At 44.5% G+C, this 19,171-nt stretch overlaps 1 protein-coding gene across 5 annotated transcripts in view; it reads left to right on the top strand.

Moving 5' to 3' along the window:
- The window catches only part of RTN4 (reticulon 4), a 57,622-nt gene that overhangs the window by 23,881 nt on the left and 14,570 nt on the right, over nucleotides 1-19,171 (top strand). Inside the window, exon 1 of one of the 5 annotated variants that reach the window (XM_035110959.3) lies at nucleotides 11,479-11,755. The exons of 3 other annotated variants lie outside the window; for them this stretch is intronic. In XM_035110959.3, the coding sequence (XP_034966850.2) occupies nucleotides 11,722-11,755 (34 nt within the window). In that variant the 5' untranslated portion in view covers nucleotides 11,479-11,721. Of the gene's footprint in view, nucleotides 1-11,478; nucleotides 11,756-16,679; nucleotides 16,820-19,171 lie in introns of those variants that run through there. One more of the 5 variants, XM_035110960.3, reaches the window with a different exon arrangement.

The following is a 19,171-nucleotide window of genomic DNA, read 5'->3' as shown; positions in this document are numbered from 1 at the left end:
TGCAGTCCAGTATATTATATTGCTCTCCAGGTTCTTGGAGGTGTTGGGATTTTTTAAAGTGAAATTTGGTGGCGGGTTCTAGGATTATTCTAACAGCAATGTGAGGGGGATTGATTTCCTGCCTGAGGGGGTGGGAAATAAGGGGATTCCAGTGGGTGGGTTGCTGCTGCTGATATAAACGCTAGAAAGGAAATATATCAAAGACAACCCTTTTTTTGCTGGGGGGAAAGGGTGACTGTTGGCTTCAGCTGATAACATTGTTGTCCTTACTGCCAGGTATAGATAGTAAATCTTAAATCTTTTTTGGCCCCTCCTCCACTGCATTTGAAATGCCACACCTGAATGCTGACTTGACATGAGTCAGCAGTGTGATGCAGCAGCTAAAAAAGCCAATGCAATTCTGGGCTGCATCAATAGGAGTATAGCATCTAGATCTAGGGAAGTAATAGGTACCACTGTATTCTGCTCTGGTCAGCCCTCACCTGGAGTACTGTGTCCAGTTCTGGGCACCACAGTTCAAGAAGGATACTGACAAGCTGGAACGTGTCCAGAAGAGGGCAACCAAAATGGTCAAAGGCCTGGAAACTATGCCTTATGAGGAACGGCTTAGGGAGCTGGGTATGTTTAGCCTGGAGAAGAGAAGGTTAAGGGGTGATATGATAGCCATGTTCAAATATATGAAAGGATGTCATATGGAGGAGGGAGAAAGATTGTTTTCTGCTGCTCCAGAGAAGCGGACACGGAACAATGGATTCAAACTTCAAGAAAGAAGATTCCACCTAAACATTAGGAAGAACTTCCTGACAGTAAGAGCTGTTCTGCAGTGGAATTTGCTACCAAGGAGTGTGGTGGAGTCTCCTTCTTTGGAGGTCTTTAAGCAGAGGCTTGACAGGCATATTTCAAGAATGCTTTGATGGTGTTTCCTGCTTGGCAGGGGGTTGGACTGGATGGCCCTTGTAGTCTCTTCCAACTCCATGATTCTATGAATGCAGTATCGCCAGCCTGTGGTGGGTTGATCAAAGAGCTACAGTAGCATAACTAGTTTACAACTCATGAAATGTTTTGAGTTCTTCGCATGGTTTAGGAGTAGCAGTGGAGAGCAGCAGAGCCCTTGTGTTTAACAACTGTTATGCCGGCAGAAATTCCACAGGTTAAGCCTTTTCTTGTATGGCAATATAATTATGGGAAAAGCTCCTGCTGCCATTATCCCTGTGAGACATTTTATTTCTTGCACTGTTTTATTTTGGGAACCTTCCAAAAAAAACCCAAACCCAATCATACAAAGTACTATATGCATATTTTATACACTTCTGTGTCCTCTTTTGCAAGAGGGCAGAAGGCCCAATCCACTTGCAGTGAACTGGGCTCTGGAAACACAAAACATACAGGAGCATTTTCCCTATTGCCCTGAAGAATGCTGCTCTGTTGAATAAGACAGGCTACAGTTTAATAAACTAGTTACAAAAGTAATAATGTGTACTGTACGGTCTGTAATTGCTTTGCAAAATTCACAGTGTTCAGAGAATTAACAACCTCCTACACCGCTTTCTGTTATGGCTGCAAGAAAAAATAGACACTTCCATCTCCTTTTGTAATAACTGCAGTTTATTATAAACTGTGCTGAAAGATTATTGTAATGTAAACTCTGCTACAGTTAATGAAAGCAACCCTGCTTCTTCCCAACATATGGATCGAAGTCGGCTTGTTTCCACTAACTATGGTTAAAATAAGGCAGAGTTTATCCAGGTTCACACAGAACAGCAAGCTGTTGTTAATTACTGCCTTGTGAATTTATAATGTTAAATTGTAGTTTAGGGTTGCATCCAAACCAGCCCTTTAGTGTTAGCTCAGTTAATAATAATGATAAATAATAATAATAATAATAATAATAATAATAATAATAATAATAATTTTTATTTATACCCCGCCCTCCCTGGCCAAGACCGGGCTCAGGGCAGCTAACACTGAATATAAACAAATAAACCCCACAGTTGATTAAAATATAAGTTAGGATACAGTTTAAAATGCAGTTTAAAATGCAGCTTCGTTTTAGTGGTAGCCTATAGGTCAAAGCCATAAGGGAGAAAACGTCAAATATTCACTGGGGCCAACTATCCATGCTGGTCCTACATGGGCCAGCAAAAATAGCCGAGGGAAAATTTATATACAAATTCCATATAAGGGGGTTCCATTAAAAAAAAATGAGAGGGGGGTTAGACTGAGTCCAGCCCAAAGGCCAGACGGAACAGCTCCGTCTTGCAAGCCCTGCGGAAAGATGTCAAATCCAGCAGGGCCCTGATCTTCTGTGGTAGGGCGTTCCACCAGGCCGGGGCCAGAGCTGAAAAGGCCCTGGCCCTGGTTGAGGCCAGTCTAACCACCTTGGGGCTTGGGACTTCCAAAGTGTTGTTATTTATGGACCTTAAGGTCCTCCGCGGGGCATACCAGGAGAGGCGGTCCCATAGGTATGAGGGTCCCATAGGTATGAGGTTATTCATCTAGCGTAGTTGCTTATTAGTCATGACTAGGCATTGTCACTTCCCAGGGACTCTCAGACACGAGGTGTTTACCAGCCCTTCCATGGGAGAACCCTTAACCAGAGATTGAATCTCCCTGCCTTATTAACATTGGACAGGCAGCTTTTGCTCTACTGTCTTAGATGCAAGCTGAAACCGTTTTTATTTCAGCAAACATGCTCAGACGCATGATTTAGTTAGGTATACTTATCTCTAGCACAGTATGGTTTTATCTGTGCATCTTTGACGACAGTTTTATATTTTACATACACTTCGGATATTTTCCCATTGTTGATTTCTAAATGTTTCTCAGTTGATAAATAATGCTTAGCCATAAAGTATAGTTTATTAAGCCATAATGTGCGCATGGCTTGAGCGTTCCTCATTTGCTTCTTCCTTCCATCAGCAGCTAAACAAAGCAGACTGCTAGCTTAAGTGTGATGTCCAAGCCCAGGATTGTGGTTTTGTTTCGCCTAAACAAATCATGATTGCTAAGCCAACAACATGTCATGCACTAGTCAACACATTAAAACAACAACAACACACAGTTAAAACTAACCAGAGGTTCAGAGAACAGCACTATAGCACTCTCCCCACAGCTCATCAGTGTTCCTTAAACATTCCAGTGTATTAAGTCTCTCAATAGGCACCTGTCACTCACTCAAGGTTAGAAGTACAGCAACCCTCTTCACTGAGGCTACCAAGGAATGGTTGGGGTTCAAAGCAGTAAGGCCATAAGAGACCTGGGTTCAAATCGCCCATTCAGCTGTGAAACCCATCAGGTGAATTATGGGGAGGGGTCCATTTTACAAACGGCCTGCCTGCCTAACAAGGGTGACTGTTGAGGATGAAAGAGTACCATATTTAGTATCAAATTTAATAAATGATAATACACAAATTTAATAAAGAACACAGTGGTACCTCGGGTTACAAACACCTCGGGTTACTAACACTTCGGGTTACAGACTCCGCTAACGCAGAAGTAGTACCTCGGGTTAAGAACTTTTACCTCAGGATGAGAACAGGAATCGCGTGGTGGCGTCCACGGCAGGCCCCATTAGCTAAAGTGGTATCTCTGGTTAAGAACGGTTTCAGGTTATAAACGGACCTCCGGAACGAATTAAGTTCACAACCAGAGGTATTCCTGTAATACATTCTACAGCTTTTAAAATGTGTTTGTGGAAATGGGTTATTGGTTTCTTTTTGTTCTGTTATGTGAATTGAATTTTTCTGTTGTGAACAGCCCTGGAATCTTCAGCTGAAGGGCGGTATAAAAATCTAATAAACAATATAATAATACTGCATATGTACCACCTCAAGTCCTTTGGGATAAAAAAATCTTGACCTAAGGTTGCACTAACTCAGGGGTCAGCAGACTTTTTCAGCAGTCCACTGTCCCTCAGACCTTGTGGGGGGCCGGACTATATTTTGAAAAATATATATGAATGAATTCCTATGCCCCACAAATAACCCAGAGATGCATTTTAAATGAAAGGACACATTCTACTCATGTAAAAACACCAGGCAGGTCCCACAAATAACAAGAGATGCATTTTAAATAAAGAACACATTCTACTCATGTAAAAACATGCTGATTCCCGAAACATCCGCGGGCCGGATTTAGAAGGTGATTGGGCCGCATCCGGCCCCCAGGCCTTAGTTTGGGGACCCTGCACTAACTCCACAAATATAGTGATGACCCCTCTTTTATCAGCCAGCAATCAGCATTCAGAAGCACAGCTGATGTGAACTGAGATGTTTCATTTATCGGAGCTGATATTTAGTGATTGCTTTGTCTTTTGAAGTAAAAAAAACAATGTTTATCTAATCTTTGCTCTTCCCCCCAGAGCTTGACTACATTTGTGGGCCATCAGTCTGTCTTGTGGTACTGAATATCTAGGTTAATTAATAATCCGACTGATTATCCAGCTGTAGTATTTATGCTTTCCACAGTGCATAAGTGGCTTTCTGACCTTTTTTGGGGGGGGGAAAGGGAGGGTGCTTGTCTTCAGAACGATTTCTGGTTGAAAACAGCAGTCAGCTGTGTTTTTCATCCTCACACCAAAAATGTTAGCCAAGCACATTCCCTTTCAGTCCCAATGTATAATTTAGGCCCTACTTAATTAATATTTGAAGGAGTGTCTCAAGTAGGTTCCAGGAAGAAAAGCATTAATATATGCATTAGGAAGGCTGCTGTTCTAAAGGAGGCTCATGTGTTTGCCCCATGAAACCCCCAGCCGTGAATTATGGGCTGCATCCAACACAATGTCATACTCAGACCCATTGACACCAATGGATGTGAGTTAATAACCCCAGTTGATTTCAGTGGGTTTACTCGTGAGTTTGACTTCTTTGAATACAACCCAAATTTACGTTGCTGGAACTTCATCAATTTGTCTTATTTTTAAGTGGATATGGACATGTGAATTTTATAAAACTGTGTTTTTGAAGGTATTGAGGTATGAAGCTAGCTGGAGAGGATTGCACTCGGAGCTAGAGAACAGTTATAGGTAAATGATGAATAGGGAACATGGCTGGAGAATGCAAGGAGAAAGGCAGCAAACTATACTGGATATAAATATTCTGTCTCTAAAACAATGGAGGATTTTGTAGATGCTGTTTGCTTATTTTCAATTATATCCACAACTACAGAGACAGCAAGAACTTGAAAAATCTGTAATAGTGCGTGTTTCTGTGACAGGTATATTCTATATACCTGGAAGTTTTTAATGTTTGATCCTGTATTGTTTTTAATATTCAGTTGGAAGCTGCCCAGAGTGGCTGGGGAAACGCAGCCAGATGGGCGGGGTATAAATAAATTATTATTATTATTATTATTATTATTATTAATTACTAAATGGAATTCTACAGAATGTGGAACTACAGAAAACATGCAACCATTAAAAAAACTTTTTTCTCCAAACCAATGCATTACTTTGCAAACTGGGCTGCAACAGCCGTAAACTCTGAATTGCAAACCCACCTTGCCAATGCGATGGGTGCTGGAGCACAGCAATATCTGCAGGGACTCTGATTAGCCAACCCCTTTTCTAGGATTTAAAAGACCCTGGTTGGATAAAAAAAAGTCTTGACTTGATGGGGGGAAAGACCATAAAGGAAGTGCCAGGCATGGTTCTCTGGGAACTGAGGTGCCACAACCAAAAAGGCCTTCTCTATTGTAATCACCAGCATCGCTTCACATGATGGCAAGGGGCCTCAAAAGAGGATCTTCAGGTTCAGGTAGATAGAAGGTGTGATACATTTTAGGGAACCTAGTTTCAAGTCTTAAGAGCCCCAAATTTCATTTCTTGTGTTGAGCTTTAGCCTCAGTCCAGAAGACTTAGTAATTGTAGGGTGATCCTAGAGCAGGGGTCCCCAAACGTACGTCACCGAGGGCCAGTGACACCAGTGCCGATTGTGCTGCGGGCCGGAGTGCGGCCCATACGCATGCACACACGTGATTTCCGGCGCACTTCCGGGTCGCCAGAACACTGGAAATAGCTTGTGCGCATGCGCATGGGCCTCCTCCAGCCCGGAAGTGCTCTGGAAATGATGCTTGCGCATGCACACAAGCTATTTCTGACGCTCCAGCGACACAGAAGTGGGTAGCCGCGCCGCGCCACCCCGTTAACAGCGGGGGGTGCTGGGGGCTGCATAAAAGAGCATCGTGGGCCGCATCTGGCCCCCGGGCCTTAGTTTGGGGAAGCCTGTCCTAGAGTGATCCTGGGTTAAACCACTGAGCCTAGGGCTTGCCGATCAGGTCAGCGGTTCGAATCCCCATGACGGGGTGAGCTCCTGTTGCCCGGTCCCAGCTCCTGCCAACCTAGCAGTTCGAAAGCACGTCAAAGTGTAAGTAGATAAATAGGTAACGGCGTTTCCGTGCACTGCTCTGGTTCTCCAGAAGTGGCTTTGTCATGCTGGCCACATGAACTGGAAGCTGTACGCCAGTTCCCTCGGCCAATAATGTGAGATGATCGCCACAACCCCAGAGTCGGTCACGACTGGACCTAATGGTCAGGGGTCACTTTACCTTTTACCTAGAGTGTCTGGGGAGGGTTTGGAAACGAGAAAACTCCGTTCTCCAGCTTTGAGATTCTGAAATAGGCATAGGAGGATTTGAAGGAGCATGACATTGTTCTCTCCAACTCCCTTCCCAGCCCTACTGAAATGCTGGTGATGTCTGAGTCAACTTGTAATCATTCTTCCACTGCAATTCATCTGTCGAATGTCCATGCTTCCTCAAATGCATACTCTGCAGGAGGATATTCTGCCCACATCATCTTCTGCTGGTCACTGCTGCTGTTCTTTTGCTCCCTTCCCTAATGATCCTGGACTTCTCAACAAGGAAGAGGGATCTCTGTCCTACTTCTGTAACAATTTGCTGCAATAAACGTTGCTCGTTCATTGCATTTTCATCTGGTGGAGCTTGGAGTTCAATATATTGAGTTTCTGTCTTGTCTAGCTTTTCCTGTAACTAAGCAATTGCTTAGCGAGTGTGGCAAGTAGGGACTTATTGTTGGTGGTCCCCAAATTGTACAGTTTTCTTGCATCAGAAATCTGCATGTTGACCTTCCTTGTTCCTTTTTTAAAGGCCAGTGAAAGCACTTTGCTATTTTATTTGTTTGGATTTTTATACCCTGCCTTTCACCCATGGAACTAAAAAGTATCCCACATAGATTTCCAAGTTCCCATCTAGCAGCTCATCTTTAGCAAGGGAGCTGAATTATGGATTTTCCATGTACTGAGGCTGTATTTTTTTAACAGGCATTTCTACTACAAGGGTTAATGTACAAGCATCTCCTGTAGGGGTCAGCAACCCTTTTCAGCTGTGGGCCAGTCCACCTTCCCTCAGACCATGTGGTGGGCCAGACTATATTGGGGGGGGGGGACACACACAAATTCTTATGCCCCACAAATAACCCATAGATACATTTTAAATAAAAGGACACATTCTACTCATGTAAAAACATGCTGATTCCCGGACCATCCGCGGGCCGGATTGAGAAGGCGATAGGGCCAGATCCGGGCCCCGGGCCTTAGGTTGCTTACTCCTGAGTTACACTGCCCGATTATGAGTTTTGTCTGCTTGATTTGGAAATACTTTTTATTATGCTGCACCCTAATTGAAGCTTGTGTGTAAAAGAGGGCTACTGCTTTTTGATACCTTTCTCCGGAAATCTGAAATACAGTACTCATGGTCGTGGCTGGTCTTCTCGCCTAAGATTTAAAAAATGCATCAACTTTGGTGGAGCTTCTCTGCTTGGTAAGCAATAGGTAATTCTTAATCACCCCAAAAAAGTACCGATTTACAAGCCTGCCTCGCTTTTGTAATGTCGTTCATAAAAAAGTGGCTTTGCTGATTCTGCACTGTTAATGGTTTGCTCCTGCCAAGAGCTTGGATTTATTTGAAAAGACAAATGTTATCCACAAGACCTGTCTTAATGCAGCTTTGTATCTTGAGAATATTGCCAAGGCCGAAAGCAGAGCACTGCAGCCACCTAGTGTTTGCAAAGTGAAAAAGTAGCCTCCGCAATTGTATTTTTCACTTGCAAAAGTTTGACAGTTATGAAGTGCTGTTACTTCTGTAGTCTTTCCCTAATGGCTTTTTATTTTACTCATTTATCACAGAATTTATATGCGGTTTGTTGGCTCCCAAGTCCTCTTCTGGAGCATTTTTAAATTTTATTTTAAATACTAGAGTTAAGAATCTTAGTAAATTCCCATGGTGGTATTTGGACAATTAGCAAATAACATGATATATTTTAAGGCAGGGGAAGCCAGTGTGATGCCTTCCAGATGGCTAATGGTCAAGCATGATGGAAGTCGTTGTCCAGCAACATCAGGAGTGCACCACATTGGCTATCCCCATTTTAAGACATCTTTGACACTTTTGCACATGTCATTCGATGGTGGCAGCTGTATCTTAGATAAGCGGTGTTCATTCTGTCTTGGATAGCTCTACAACCACTTGGTCCTGACCAGCGCCGACCCACCCATGAGGCAGGGTGAGATGACTGCCCCAGGCAGCAGGATCAACAGCTCCTGTTGCTGATGTAGATCTTCGCTCCCTTCTTCTTCCTTTGGGGGATGCCATTTTGTGGTTCGCCTCAGGTGCCAAAATGTCTTGGGCTGGCCCTGGTCCAGAGGCAATTTTTAACAGCTAAGAAACCCCATCAGGGAAAGAATAACCCACAAAGACGTTTAGCAGCTGCTTTTAATTACCCAATCCCCCAATAGGCTGTAGTATAAGTACATGGTAGTAGAGCCACATCCGGGAAGAGCCACATCCCAAAGAACCATAGGTTCTATCCTTTCCATTCTTAATTTCACAAGCGTCCAAAGAACTGAGTGGATGGTTAGAAAATTAATCATAAAGGTAATCATAAAGGTTCTGAAGAAGTGTGCATGCACATGAAAGCTCATACCAATGACAAACTTAGTTGGTCTCTAAGGTGCTACTGGAAGGAATTTTTTTTATTTAGTTTTGACTGCCTGCCTACCTACCTGTAACATAAAGGTAGAGTTTTTCAAACTTTGTTGAGTTCTGCAGTTAACCTGGACCCTAGGCTTTCACGTGTTGGCAAGTAGAACCCACCAAAGATGCCTCTGGGGACAAGGCTTTTACACCAGTGTAGGGATCGTTTGTATGCACATGCTTTTTCACCTCTGCATTCATAGAATCATAGAGTTGGACGGGACCCAGAGGGCCATATAGTTCAACCTCTCCTTACTGCTGCCTTGGTTCATTGCTTGTCTTCTCCTCTTCCTTGCTCAAGCCCCCCACCCTTGGGTGAAAGATTATACTGCCTTCCAAAGGGTTGGGCTAGATGACTCTTGTGGCCCTTCCAACTCTGCAGTTCTATGATTCTATGAAGAATTCTGGAAACTTGGTAAGCCACGAATATTGCAAAAAATGGGGGGGGGGGACCAAACCCACCCCCAACCAAATTGAGGCAGCGTAACAGAAATTACTGCTGAACATTGCATGGTTCTGCATAAGTGTTATGCACATTTCTATTTTTGTGCTGCGTGTGGCATCTACAACCCTTGTAAATTCTAGTTTGAGGATAGGGTTGAAAATGTACAGTAGTCAATCCCTGATATATGGTGGTGGGTGCTGGACCTCACTAGTTATGGCATGCAGCTTCAATATTCTGGTTAGCTCTTTCCCTTTTCTCTAGCTGAATAAAATGTGAATCTGCCCAGTTCTGTAACCTGTACAAAACCTCTGCTTTTTCTTGGCCACAAGTAAGTGCTGAGCCTTGCCATTAGTCACACCTTCCAGGCTTTTCTCTGCAGCAGCCACGAGCACTAGACGCTTGCCCCCCAGTTCTAAATCGCTGCACTGCACTTGGGAACCTGCCCACACTGCTGCTGCAGTGCCATGCACTGCTGCCAGCGCCAGCGTGGCTTTGCTGTCATAGCTTTCGGTGTACCTACCCCAACTCTAGATGTTGAACCAGGAAATTCATGGTGTCAGTTCAGATAAATGCTGGTGGGCAGGGGTGTACCCAGGATCAAAACTAGGGGGGGCAAGGGGCAGGGGCAAGGGGCGGGGCCAAGGCACAGGAGGGAAGGGAGGAAGCGCGCACGGTGGGGCGGGGGAGGAGCCAGAGCGCGATGGCTGCCGGGCGAGGGGGCCGCCGGCGGCAGCAGCAGGAGCTGCTGAGTTCAATGGGACTTGCTCCCAGGGAACAGTGCACAAGAGGGCAAGCTTCTTAGCACCCGCTCCGCCAAGTGGCACTAATGTGGTGGTCTTTTAAGGTGCCCCGCATGCCCAGAAGCACTCTCCTTTTTTTCTTTTCCCCTCCTCTGAATGCAGTTCAGCAGCAGGATCGGCGGTAGTGGGATCCTGCATTCAGAGGATCCTGTGCTCCGCCTCTGCCCACCAGCCCTGCCAGCAGCGCCGCTCTCGTGCGCCGGCTCTGCTTCTAGGGGAGGGCAGCTGCCCCCTCATGCCCCGCGCTGGGTACGCCCATGCTGGGGGGGGCTGGGTTTTAAAACAAAGCAAACAAAAAGCCCTGTGTATTGTCATCGGAAATACTTGTCGCAAAGGCAGATTGAGGATTGGCTGGCGTGCTTTGCAAATCCTTCCAAACTGCGTGAAGTGGTGGCAAGCCAAATCGTGGTCTGTTCTTTAAGAAGGAGCAGCAGCACACACAAGCCTGCTGACCAAATGCAAGTTCTACCTTAAAAAAACAAAAAACAAAACCATTTTAAGGTGGCTGGCTTAGGTACACAGCAGCCAAAAATTCGGCTCCCTGCAATTTTAGCATCGACATAGTCTAAAGTACTAAAAAACAATAGAACCTGGAAATTGATCCCTGCCATACGCCAATCAGCAATCAAGCACTTGTAAAATACCTGCAAAGGCTGAAAGCCCCAGTGCATATTTCACCTCTGTCCAGAACTCACTTGATGGGCTTCAACCAGGTGTAGGGAACCCTTGTCCCTCCAGATGTGTCTGAATTGCAACTCCCATCATCTCTAGCCTTCAACCATGCTTGCTGAGGCTGAGGGGAAGCTGTAGTTCAGCAACATCTGCAGGGTCAGAGGCTCACCACGCTTGGCTTAGGCTAATCGCTGCGGGGCCTACCTTACAGGGAGGTGGTAACTATGGTTTTGAATACTTGAAATGCGGTACATGAATGCATTATTTGCCCGCATGCATTTACCGGGCTTAAATTTTCATTTAGACCATGTATTATTTTCACCTTGGGTCCTTCCTTGCTGCCTGTAAGACCTCTTTGCCCTGGTGCGATTTTTTTAACCCCACGATGCTCCCTAACGATCTAGCAACCCACGAGTTATTTGGATATACACAGTATTAAAAAGCTCTGTGGTGTGTGTGTGTTCGTTCGTTCTGTATTGCAGCATCAGTCTCTTCCCCCCTGCCCTCCCCATCTGTTTTTGGTACCGGCAGCAAGCAAACGGTTGCCACGGTAAGCAGATTGAACCGAGGAATTAGCGCGGGGAGTATCAGTAGCCTAGTTACAGATTGCACTGCGTCAGTCTGCTCCACACCCAGAAGACAGTCAGGTGACTTAAGTCCTGCAGCAGCCGTGCAGCAGGCAAGAGACTGCAGACCTCTGCTGGAGGAACCCTGATGTGTCATCTCTCGGGTGCTTTATTTCTCCAACTGCAGCCTTTCCATTGGTATGCATAATTGATAATCCCAGCTGGAGGGGCAGATCCATTGTGAAGAGAGATGGACAGCCAGCCGAGCAATTGGAAGGATAAGGGTATTTGCAGTTTTACTGTCAATTCTTTTTAAGCTTTTAAAGATGCTGTGGGTTGCCCTCTGTACAAAAAGAGGCTTATAGTGTGCGGTTTTTCTAGAGGAGCAATTTTCCTAGGAATGGGCATGAGGGCTAATGGCAAGAGGGTGGTGAGTCCTTCAGAAGATCAGCGATGAGGAATATCTAAATATGGGGGGGGCATGGGGCGGGGGATGGGTCATTTGCCTGACGCTCTGAATGTTTTAGTGGATTAAGTCCTGCCATCTGACGGCACAGGACAGCTTGCCTTTGGTATGTCCTGGTTGTACAAATGTCAGGGCCAGCTTCCATTTAGCTGATGTACTGGCTCAGAGAGAGAGAGAGGAGCTTTTCTAATAAAAACAAAAACCAACCCAACAAATGCTGCTAGTGGTTAATGTAATGTGATTTGCTAAAGTAATGGGCTTTCACCTCTGGATACAGTGCCGTCCTTTTACAAAGCAGAGGTAAAGTCCAGCAATACAGTTTCAAGTCACCCTTGTTTTCACAGCCCCTCTCGTTCCTCGCTTTGTGACGCTATTTTTAGTTAGTTTGATATCTGGGGGGTGAGTGGGTTCCATGACTTACAAAACTGTTTGCCTGCCTTTTAATTGCAAAACCGGCATTGCCAATCTGAAGCACGCTGGGATAAAATGAGTACCTATAGTTACAACGGTTGACCTTCGCCCCTGCAGCCACTGTTCTTTGTAATCTCTGTGTTGTGAAACTGTAAGAATTTTAAGTCTGTGCCACACATTTAAGCTTTGAGTTGTGCTAGTAGAACAAAACAGGCTTGCTCTCTCTCTCTCCCCCCCCTCTCCCCCCACCCCCAGCTTTTAATCCAGCTATCCAAAACAATACTTTACTTAAAGAGATTGGGTGTGCGATGATGGGGCAACCCAGCCAGTCTTGATACAGAGTCCAAGGTCCACAGTTATGTGTTTCAAAAGCTTATGTATGTACGTTGCTTTCAGAATTTGCTTCACTCATGCTCTCTCTTCCACCTCTTGAAGTGTTTGGAGTCGCCAAGTGTGGATGGATGCATATTAAGCTGTTTTATGCAGAGTCAAACTATTGGTCCCTACAGCCCACTGTTCCTTGCTCTGCTTGGCTGTGGCACTCTCTCCCACACATGTGCCAAGCTTGCAGTGACCTACAAATTGTATATATACACGCCGTTACTTCCCCTTTGGTGACGTATACAGTCCCAATCTTGGCAAGTAAGGGTTACATTGAGTGGCGGATTAAAGTTGCATCGTTCTAATGAGGTAGGAAGCTTTTGTTTTCCGTTTAAGAATAAGGAAGCAAAGACTTATCCAGAGGGGTGATTTCCCATGCTCAGATCCAGTGCAAATGACACACACAAACTTTATGGGGATTGTGCTGATCCTCACCAGTCTAAACGGCAGAAACAGGCTTAGTAAGTTCAGCAGGGTGGCGTAGCTCAGTTAAGGGGCTGCCATTTCCCTGTTTCTCTGTGATGCTTCCTCCTCCATTTCTGGTTTTGTGCTGAAATCATGCAAGCTGCCATCTGTAGAGAGCTTAAAGCCAACCTCCTTACCCCTTTCAGCACTTGACAATTCCCCCCCCCCTTTTAACTTCCATTGCCATGGCCGCCATTTTGTTTGGAGACCAAATGAGGCCTTAGACCAGCTTTTGGCCACCTGGTGCTTTCCAGGGTTTTTTTTTTTTTGGATCACAACTCCCATCAACCCCAGCCAGCACAGCTGATGGGACTTGTAGTCCAAAACACAAGGGTAGCTTCCTCAGCTACACTAGAGAAAGGAGGAAGGAAGGCCTGTAAATGGATTAGTGTAGGCCAGGGGGTCACCAAACTAAGGCCCGGGGGCCGCATGCGGCCCAATCACCTTCCAAATCCAGCCCACGGACAGTCTGGGAATCAGCGTGTTTTTACATGAGCAGAATGTGTCCTTTTATTTAAAATGCACCTCTGGGTTATTTGTGGGGCCTGCCTGGTGTTTTTACATGAGTAGAATGTGTCCTTTTATTTAAAATGCATCTCTGGGTTATTTGTGGGGCATAGGAATTCATTCATTTTTTTTTAAAAAAAAATATAGTCCGGCCCCCACAAGGTCTGAAGGACAGTGGACCGGCCCCCTGCTGAAAAAGTTTGCTGACCCCTGGTGTAGGCCCCTGCCAGTACAGTACAGACACACACAGGTTGCAATGCTTCCTCACACACTTCCTCACAATAAAGCCTTGTTGGGAATTAATGGTGTACAAGTCTCAAATCAGCAGCTTAGAATGTCCCCATCATAGCTGCCACGTTTTCTCCCTTTTCTCGCGAGGAAGCCTATTCAGCATAAGGGAAAATCCCTTTAAAAAAGGGATAACTTGGCAGCTATGGTCCCCATCTTTCCCCACCCCCTAATGGAGAAGGACCCCCTTTTCAAAGTTTTTTTTTTAAATCATGAGTATTAAGACTCTCCTTTTAATTACTTGGCTGCATAATTCAGAGCTGGTATATGGGGTGGGATCTACAGTACCAACATAAAATTGTAGAATTGTAGAGTTGGAAGGGACCACAAAGACCATCTACTCCACCCACCTACAATGCAGGAATCTTTTACCCAGTGCTTTTTTTTCCTGGGGGGGACGTAGGGGTATGCATACCCCTAAACATTTTGAGAGTCTAAGTTTGACCTCATTGAGAGGCAGTATTTCAATATGAGTAGGAAAACTAGAGTACCCCCCTAAACAATTCTTTTAAAAAAGGAAAAGCACTTTTACCCAACGTGTGGCTCGAACCCATGGCCCTGAGATTAAGGCCTGGATTAACACCTGAAACAAGTAGTTGTTTGATAAATAACAAATAATAGTTCTATTGTCCCAACTCGGGGGTCTCCAAACTGTGGTCTGTGGACCACCAGTGGTGCCCAGCTTCATTCAGGTGGCCCACATCGTGCCTGTAGATTTGTGGCTGAAGATGAGAGAGAAGGTGCATCCGTTGCGTTAAATATTCATATTATTTTTAAATTGTATTTTATTGCCCCTTTTTATTGTATGTTTTGCATTTACTGCAGCAAAATAAAACGCAGAATGTGTACAAAATTAAAGAAGCAACACAAATGCATTGGGAACCCCTACAGCAATTAGCACAGCGCATTGCAATTGCTGCAACAGGCAGAAAGTTTGATAGGTGGTCCGCCGGGGGGGGGGGGAGAGAGTTTGGAAACCACTGCCCTAACATGATATAATTGACACCCGCTTCTTTGATGTCTGTAGTAGTCCTCCTCTTCCCTCTTTCTCTTTCCATCATCCTCCCCCCTTCACTTCAACCCCCCCCCAAGTTTCCTAAAAAGAGCTGCACTTAATCTGGTGCATGTGAACCTTTGGTAAATAGCCTCTTGAAACTGAAGCTCCTGCATGAAGGGCTTGCGAGGAAGAGGGACATTTCTGTGTTGCGTGGATACTCTGGGCCATACTGGTGACACCCCAGAGATAACTTTGGCTCCAAACAGGTGTTGCACAAGCACCCCTCTCTCTGGCCCACATTCCCAAGCCAAAGTATATTTTTAAGAGAAGCTGGCTCTGTGCCTGATTCCCCAGCTGTGTTTTGTTTGGCTAATGTTTTAGGCTTGGGTGATAGGCGGGGGACACCTGTCGGACAAGATCCAAAGGGTTGTGCGAAGAGAGCAGCTTCCTCTTCTTTTCTGCCAGGAGATGCGCCCGTGCTATGTGCATGCAGAGCTCCACTCCCTGGCCAAAGAGGAGAATGTGAATTGCAAGAGGCTGCATGCAAAAAAGCTGTAGGGCCAAATTAGGCATGGCATTAATTGAACGAATGCCACTAGTGTGGATTTATATATATATATATATATATATAGAGAGAGAGAGAGAGAGAGAGAGAGAGAGAGAGAGAGAGAGGGAGAGGAAAATGTAAATAGCTGCATCAAGGAGCCCTTAGTTGAACTCTGCCTCTCCCTTACTATTGTCCTGACAACGCCGCCATCCCAATGCTATTTTCATTTGAAGTCCCTAGTATAGCCCTGCCTCTTTGCCAGGCCCCTTGAGGTGAGCCACAGCTTGGTAATGAAGTCTGTGGTGGCACTTGGAAGGATATATTGCTTGGTGGATATATTCCTTCTCGTTGGATAGATTGCTCGTCATGTTCTTCACCCTGAAATTCTGGCAATTTGCTGCATGGCCAAAAATAATTCCTTAAGTTTATTTGTTTTTGTTTACTTCATTTAAACATTTATACATGCTTTCCCAACAAATGGATCCAAAGCAGTGTACAACAAAATAACAAAAAGGTTATTAGCCTGTTCTTAAAACATCATTATCTTCAGTTATTAGAAATGAATTAGTGACCTGTAGCATTCTCCAGGTTCTCATTTTCCAAAGAAGGAAAGGAGAAAAATGTTGGTTGGTTAGCACACCTTTCATAGAAATTTGCCTATATATGAAGAAAAAGAACACCCCATTTTACTGTCTTAAGAGTTACCCCCCCCCAAAAAAAATGCTTGTTTAAAAGCTGCAAAACGCCTGCTCCTTCCCAAGTGGGTTCCCAGGTCCCATCCTGATGCCCTCTTGTCATATGTGGAACTCGTCCAAAAGCAACGCTGCAATTGCAACCCTGTAGCAAAATATTTGCTTCTCTTAAATACCATTCAGAGAACTAAACAAGAAGAGCATATGGACGATGTTACAACCTCTTTCTCCTCCTCAAATATATATATATACCTTTTATGTGGTGTGCCCCCCCCCCGGCCCCGTTTTTAAAGGAATGCCGTTTGACTACCGTAGCTGCCTCTGTCTAAAATCTAAATGTAGAACGTAGCATATTGCCTGCAAACATATGTTCTGCATTCCAAGGAATTACAGGGGAAACGGCCATTGGACGAGGGCTTAAAATACTGTGTGGTAGTCTGGGGTGTTCCTAACTGTGTATCAGCGAGGGCTGCAGGCAGTTGCGTATATCAGGTGACCTTTGAGTGCCCTAGCAGGAAGTGGAAAGGTTTGCTAGTCAGCTGTGCAAAATCTGAGTACATGCAGGCAGCCCTGGCAAGATGGATGCCAGAAGTGGTGAGTATGTGTTGTGGTGTCGAGGGCCCTTGCATTTATTGTTTGGTTTGCACTCAAGAGGCAGTGTGGTTCGGTGTGCATTTTATTTAATGCTCTAGCGGAGGGGAGAATGTTCACGATAGACACAGAATCCTTATTTTGTGCAGCAGCTGCAGTTGGCATTCCAGAGTTGTGCAGTGCTTTTTTTTTTTAAAAAAAGGTTTTAATAGGAAGACTGCAGAGCTCTGAGTTATCCAGACAGTTGCATTAAAAGCAAAGGAAGGATTGTAACTGGATGAGCTGTGTATGCAGGCACTGTGCTAGCGTTGCTATTTTTAGATTCGCCAAGTGACAGTCCTTGTGCTTTCCAAATGTAGTCAGACATTTGCTTTGGAATAGGCCTGGGTTTGGTTTTGTTCTTTGAAGGGCAGAAATTGTAGATCCTTCACATTGGAACTGCATTTGCCTCAGGGTAGGTGGCTGTTCAGAATACCCTTCTGTGTGTCTCTGCCAGTGGATACGTTTGGCTTTCATTTTAAAGGGAAGCAAATGGCAGTTTATCGTGTACAGTACATATTATTCAAGAACTGTACCAGTTGTGACTTAGAAAACGACTGTAATGTAATTGTTGGTCTTGAGTAAAATTAAAAAACTAAAAACAAAAAACCCAAATTTAAATGTTTATGCACATCACACACACAGAAGGCTTGTATTTTGGGATTTGTGACTTAAGCTATAGGAGATAATGGCAGAAAAAACAAACCACATATATATACACATACTGGTTCAAGGCACTCAGTGACTGCTTTCAGACATATTACTAAACCATGGTTTCATGTTACAGAAGTAAACTGCAGCCAGTCTCAGGTTTCTCGCTCTTCCCCTCCCTATCTCCCGCACGCCCCAGAGGATGACTTTGGCACGGACTACTTTCAGTTTCCTTTAATCTCTGTTCGTTGCATTAGAACCTGGGATTGTGGTTCGTCACTAATTATGGTCAGTTTCAAACAAGCTAACTTCAAACTATGGTTTCTGAAGCTGGCTTATTTAAGGGCAACCACAGGCTGTAGCTCTTGTCATGTAGAACTCGGTTTAGTGTTGTGTCCAAACACAGCCATTGGCTCCCTCCGTATTTTCCCGAGTTAATTTGTCGACCAGGTGTGTTTGGAATCAGCCCTCTAAGGCTGTTCTGGTTCTTGAGGCTCCTGTTTATATGGCTTCTATACAGTTATGAATGTATGCATTCCTCACTTTGCAAAAATAAAAAGTCATCTACGACTGGGTCACCTGTCAAGGCAAACGTGTCTTTGAAAAGGATTTTGGTTTGCATGCAAACTGGTCCTATGGTGTGTTTGCTGTTGTGGTTTATTTTTATTTATTTATTTTTTAAAAAAATCCTATGTTGAGTTCATTGGTTTGGCTTCGGTTACACAATTGTTTTCAGTCATTAGTAGCATTGGGGAGGAGTTCTAGACGTGGCGGCACAGAAACATTTTTAATAAACAGAAACAAAATATTCAGCGCGACAAAATCCTCTGGAGAAAATTGGACCTGTTCCTTTTAAACACTGCCTAATTTAAATAATAAAATGATTCCAATATTTGAGGCTTTCCTTTAACTGTAGTCTAATGTAGTTGGGATATCACTGATACTTTTACATGTTGTCAAGAAAAGCAAAACAGAAGCATAATTGATGATACTGCTGTGACACACAGAGAGCCAGCAGTGACACTCTTTCCCACTTCCTCTTTCAGCTCTATGCACTTTGCAAGGCTCAATTTAATTCTACTGGGCCCGACTTTTACTCAATATTGTTTGGAAAAGTGGAATGAGCCTATGCATGACTTCTGTTTCTCTGTTTCGGGGGTGGCCAGGGGGAGTGGTGCTTTTGGTTCAGAAATACAAATGTGCCCAAGGGCCTGTCCCTGGGCTACATGATTCCTAAATTTAATATCCAATGTAACATTCCATACTGCTGAACTCTGCTGTGTGCTGTTGCAGTGGAAGAGAATAAAGTGGTAGGAATGTTGTATTCAATATGCCAAATATGGTTTGCAGATTTATTGGTTACCATTGTGTTCCGTATCTCTTCCCAAGAAGAGCCTAGAAACTGTGTATTGGCCCATTAGCCCAGCTGTGACCTCACAGAGTGAGTGACAGACATGATTGAATGTGAGATTTGAACTGCAGTTTCCCCTGTCCAAGGTTCTGTTTGCCATAACTCATGGTGGGCTTCATGACTTGGTGAGTGGGTTTAGACCTGGCTTTTCCCATGTGCAAACAGAGCACTCTCTTCCTTACAGCATATTTTCTCTGAGGGTGTTGTCGCTAATATATTTCTGTCTGCCCCTGTAAGATAAGACCTGTTGGAAA

The sequence above is a fragment of the Zootoca vivipara genome, chromosome 3, assembly GCF_965207765.1.
Source record: "Zootoca vivipara chromosome 3, rZooViv2.hap1.1, whole genome shotgun sequence".
In the NCBI taxonomy this organism is placed as follows: domain Eukaryota; kingdom Metazoa; phylum Chordata; class Lepidosauria; order Squamata; family Lacertidae; genus Zootoca; species Zootoca vivipara.
Note: the sequence above shows the minus strand (reverse complement) of the source record. Positions and strands in the feature narration are given on the sequence as shown.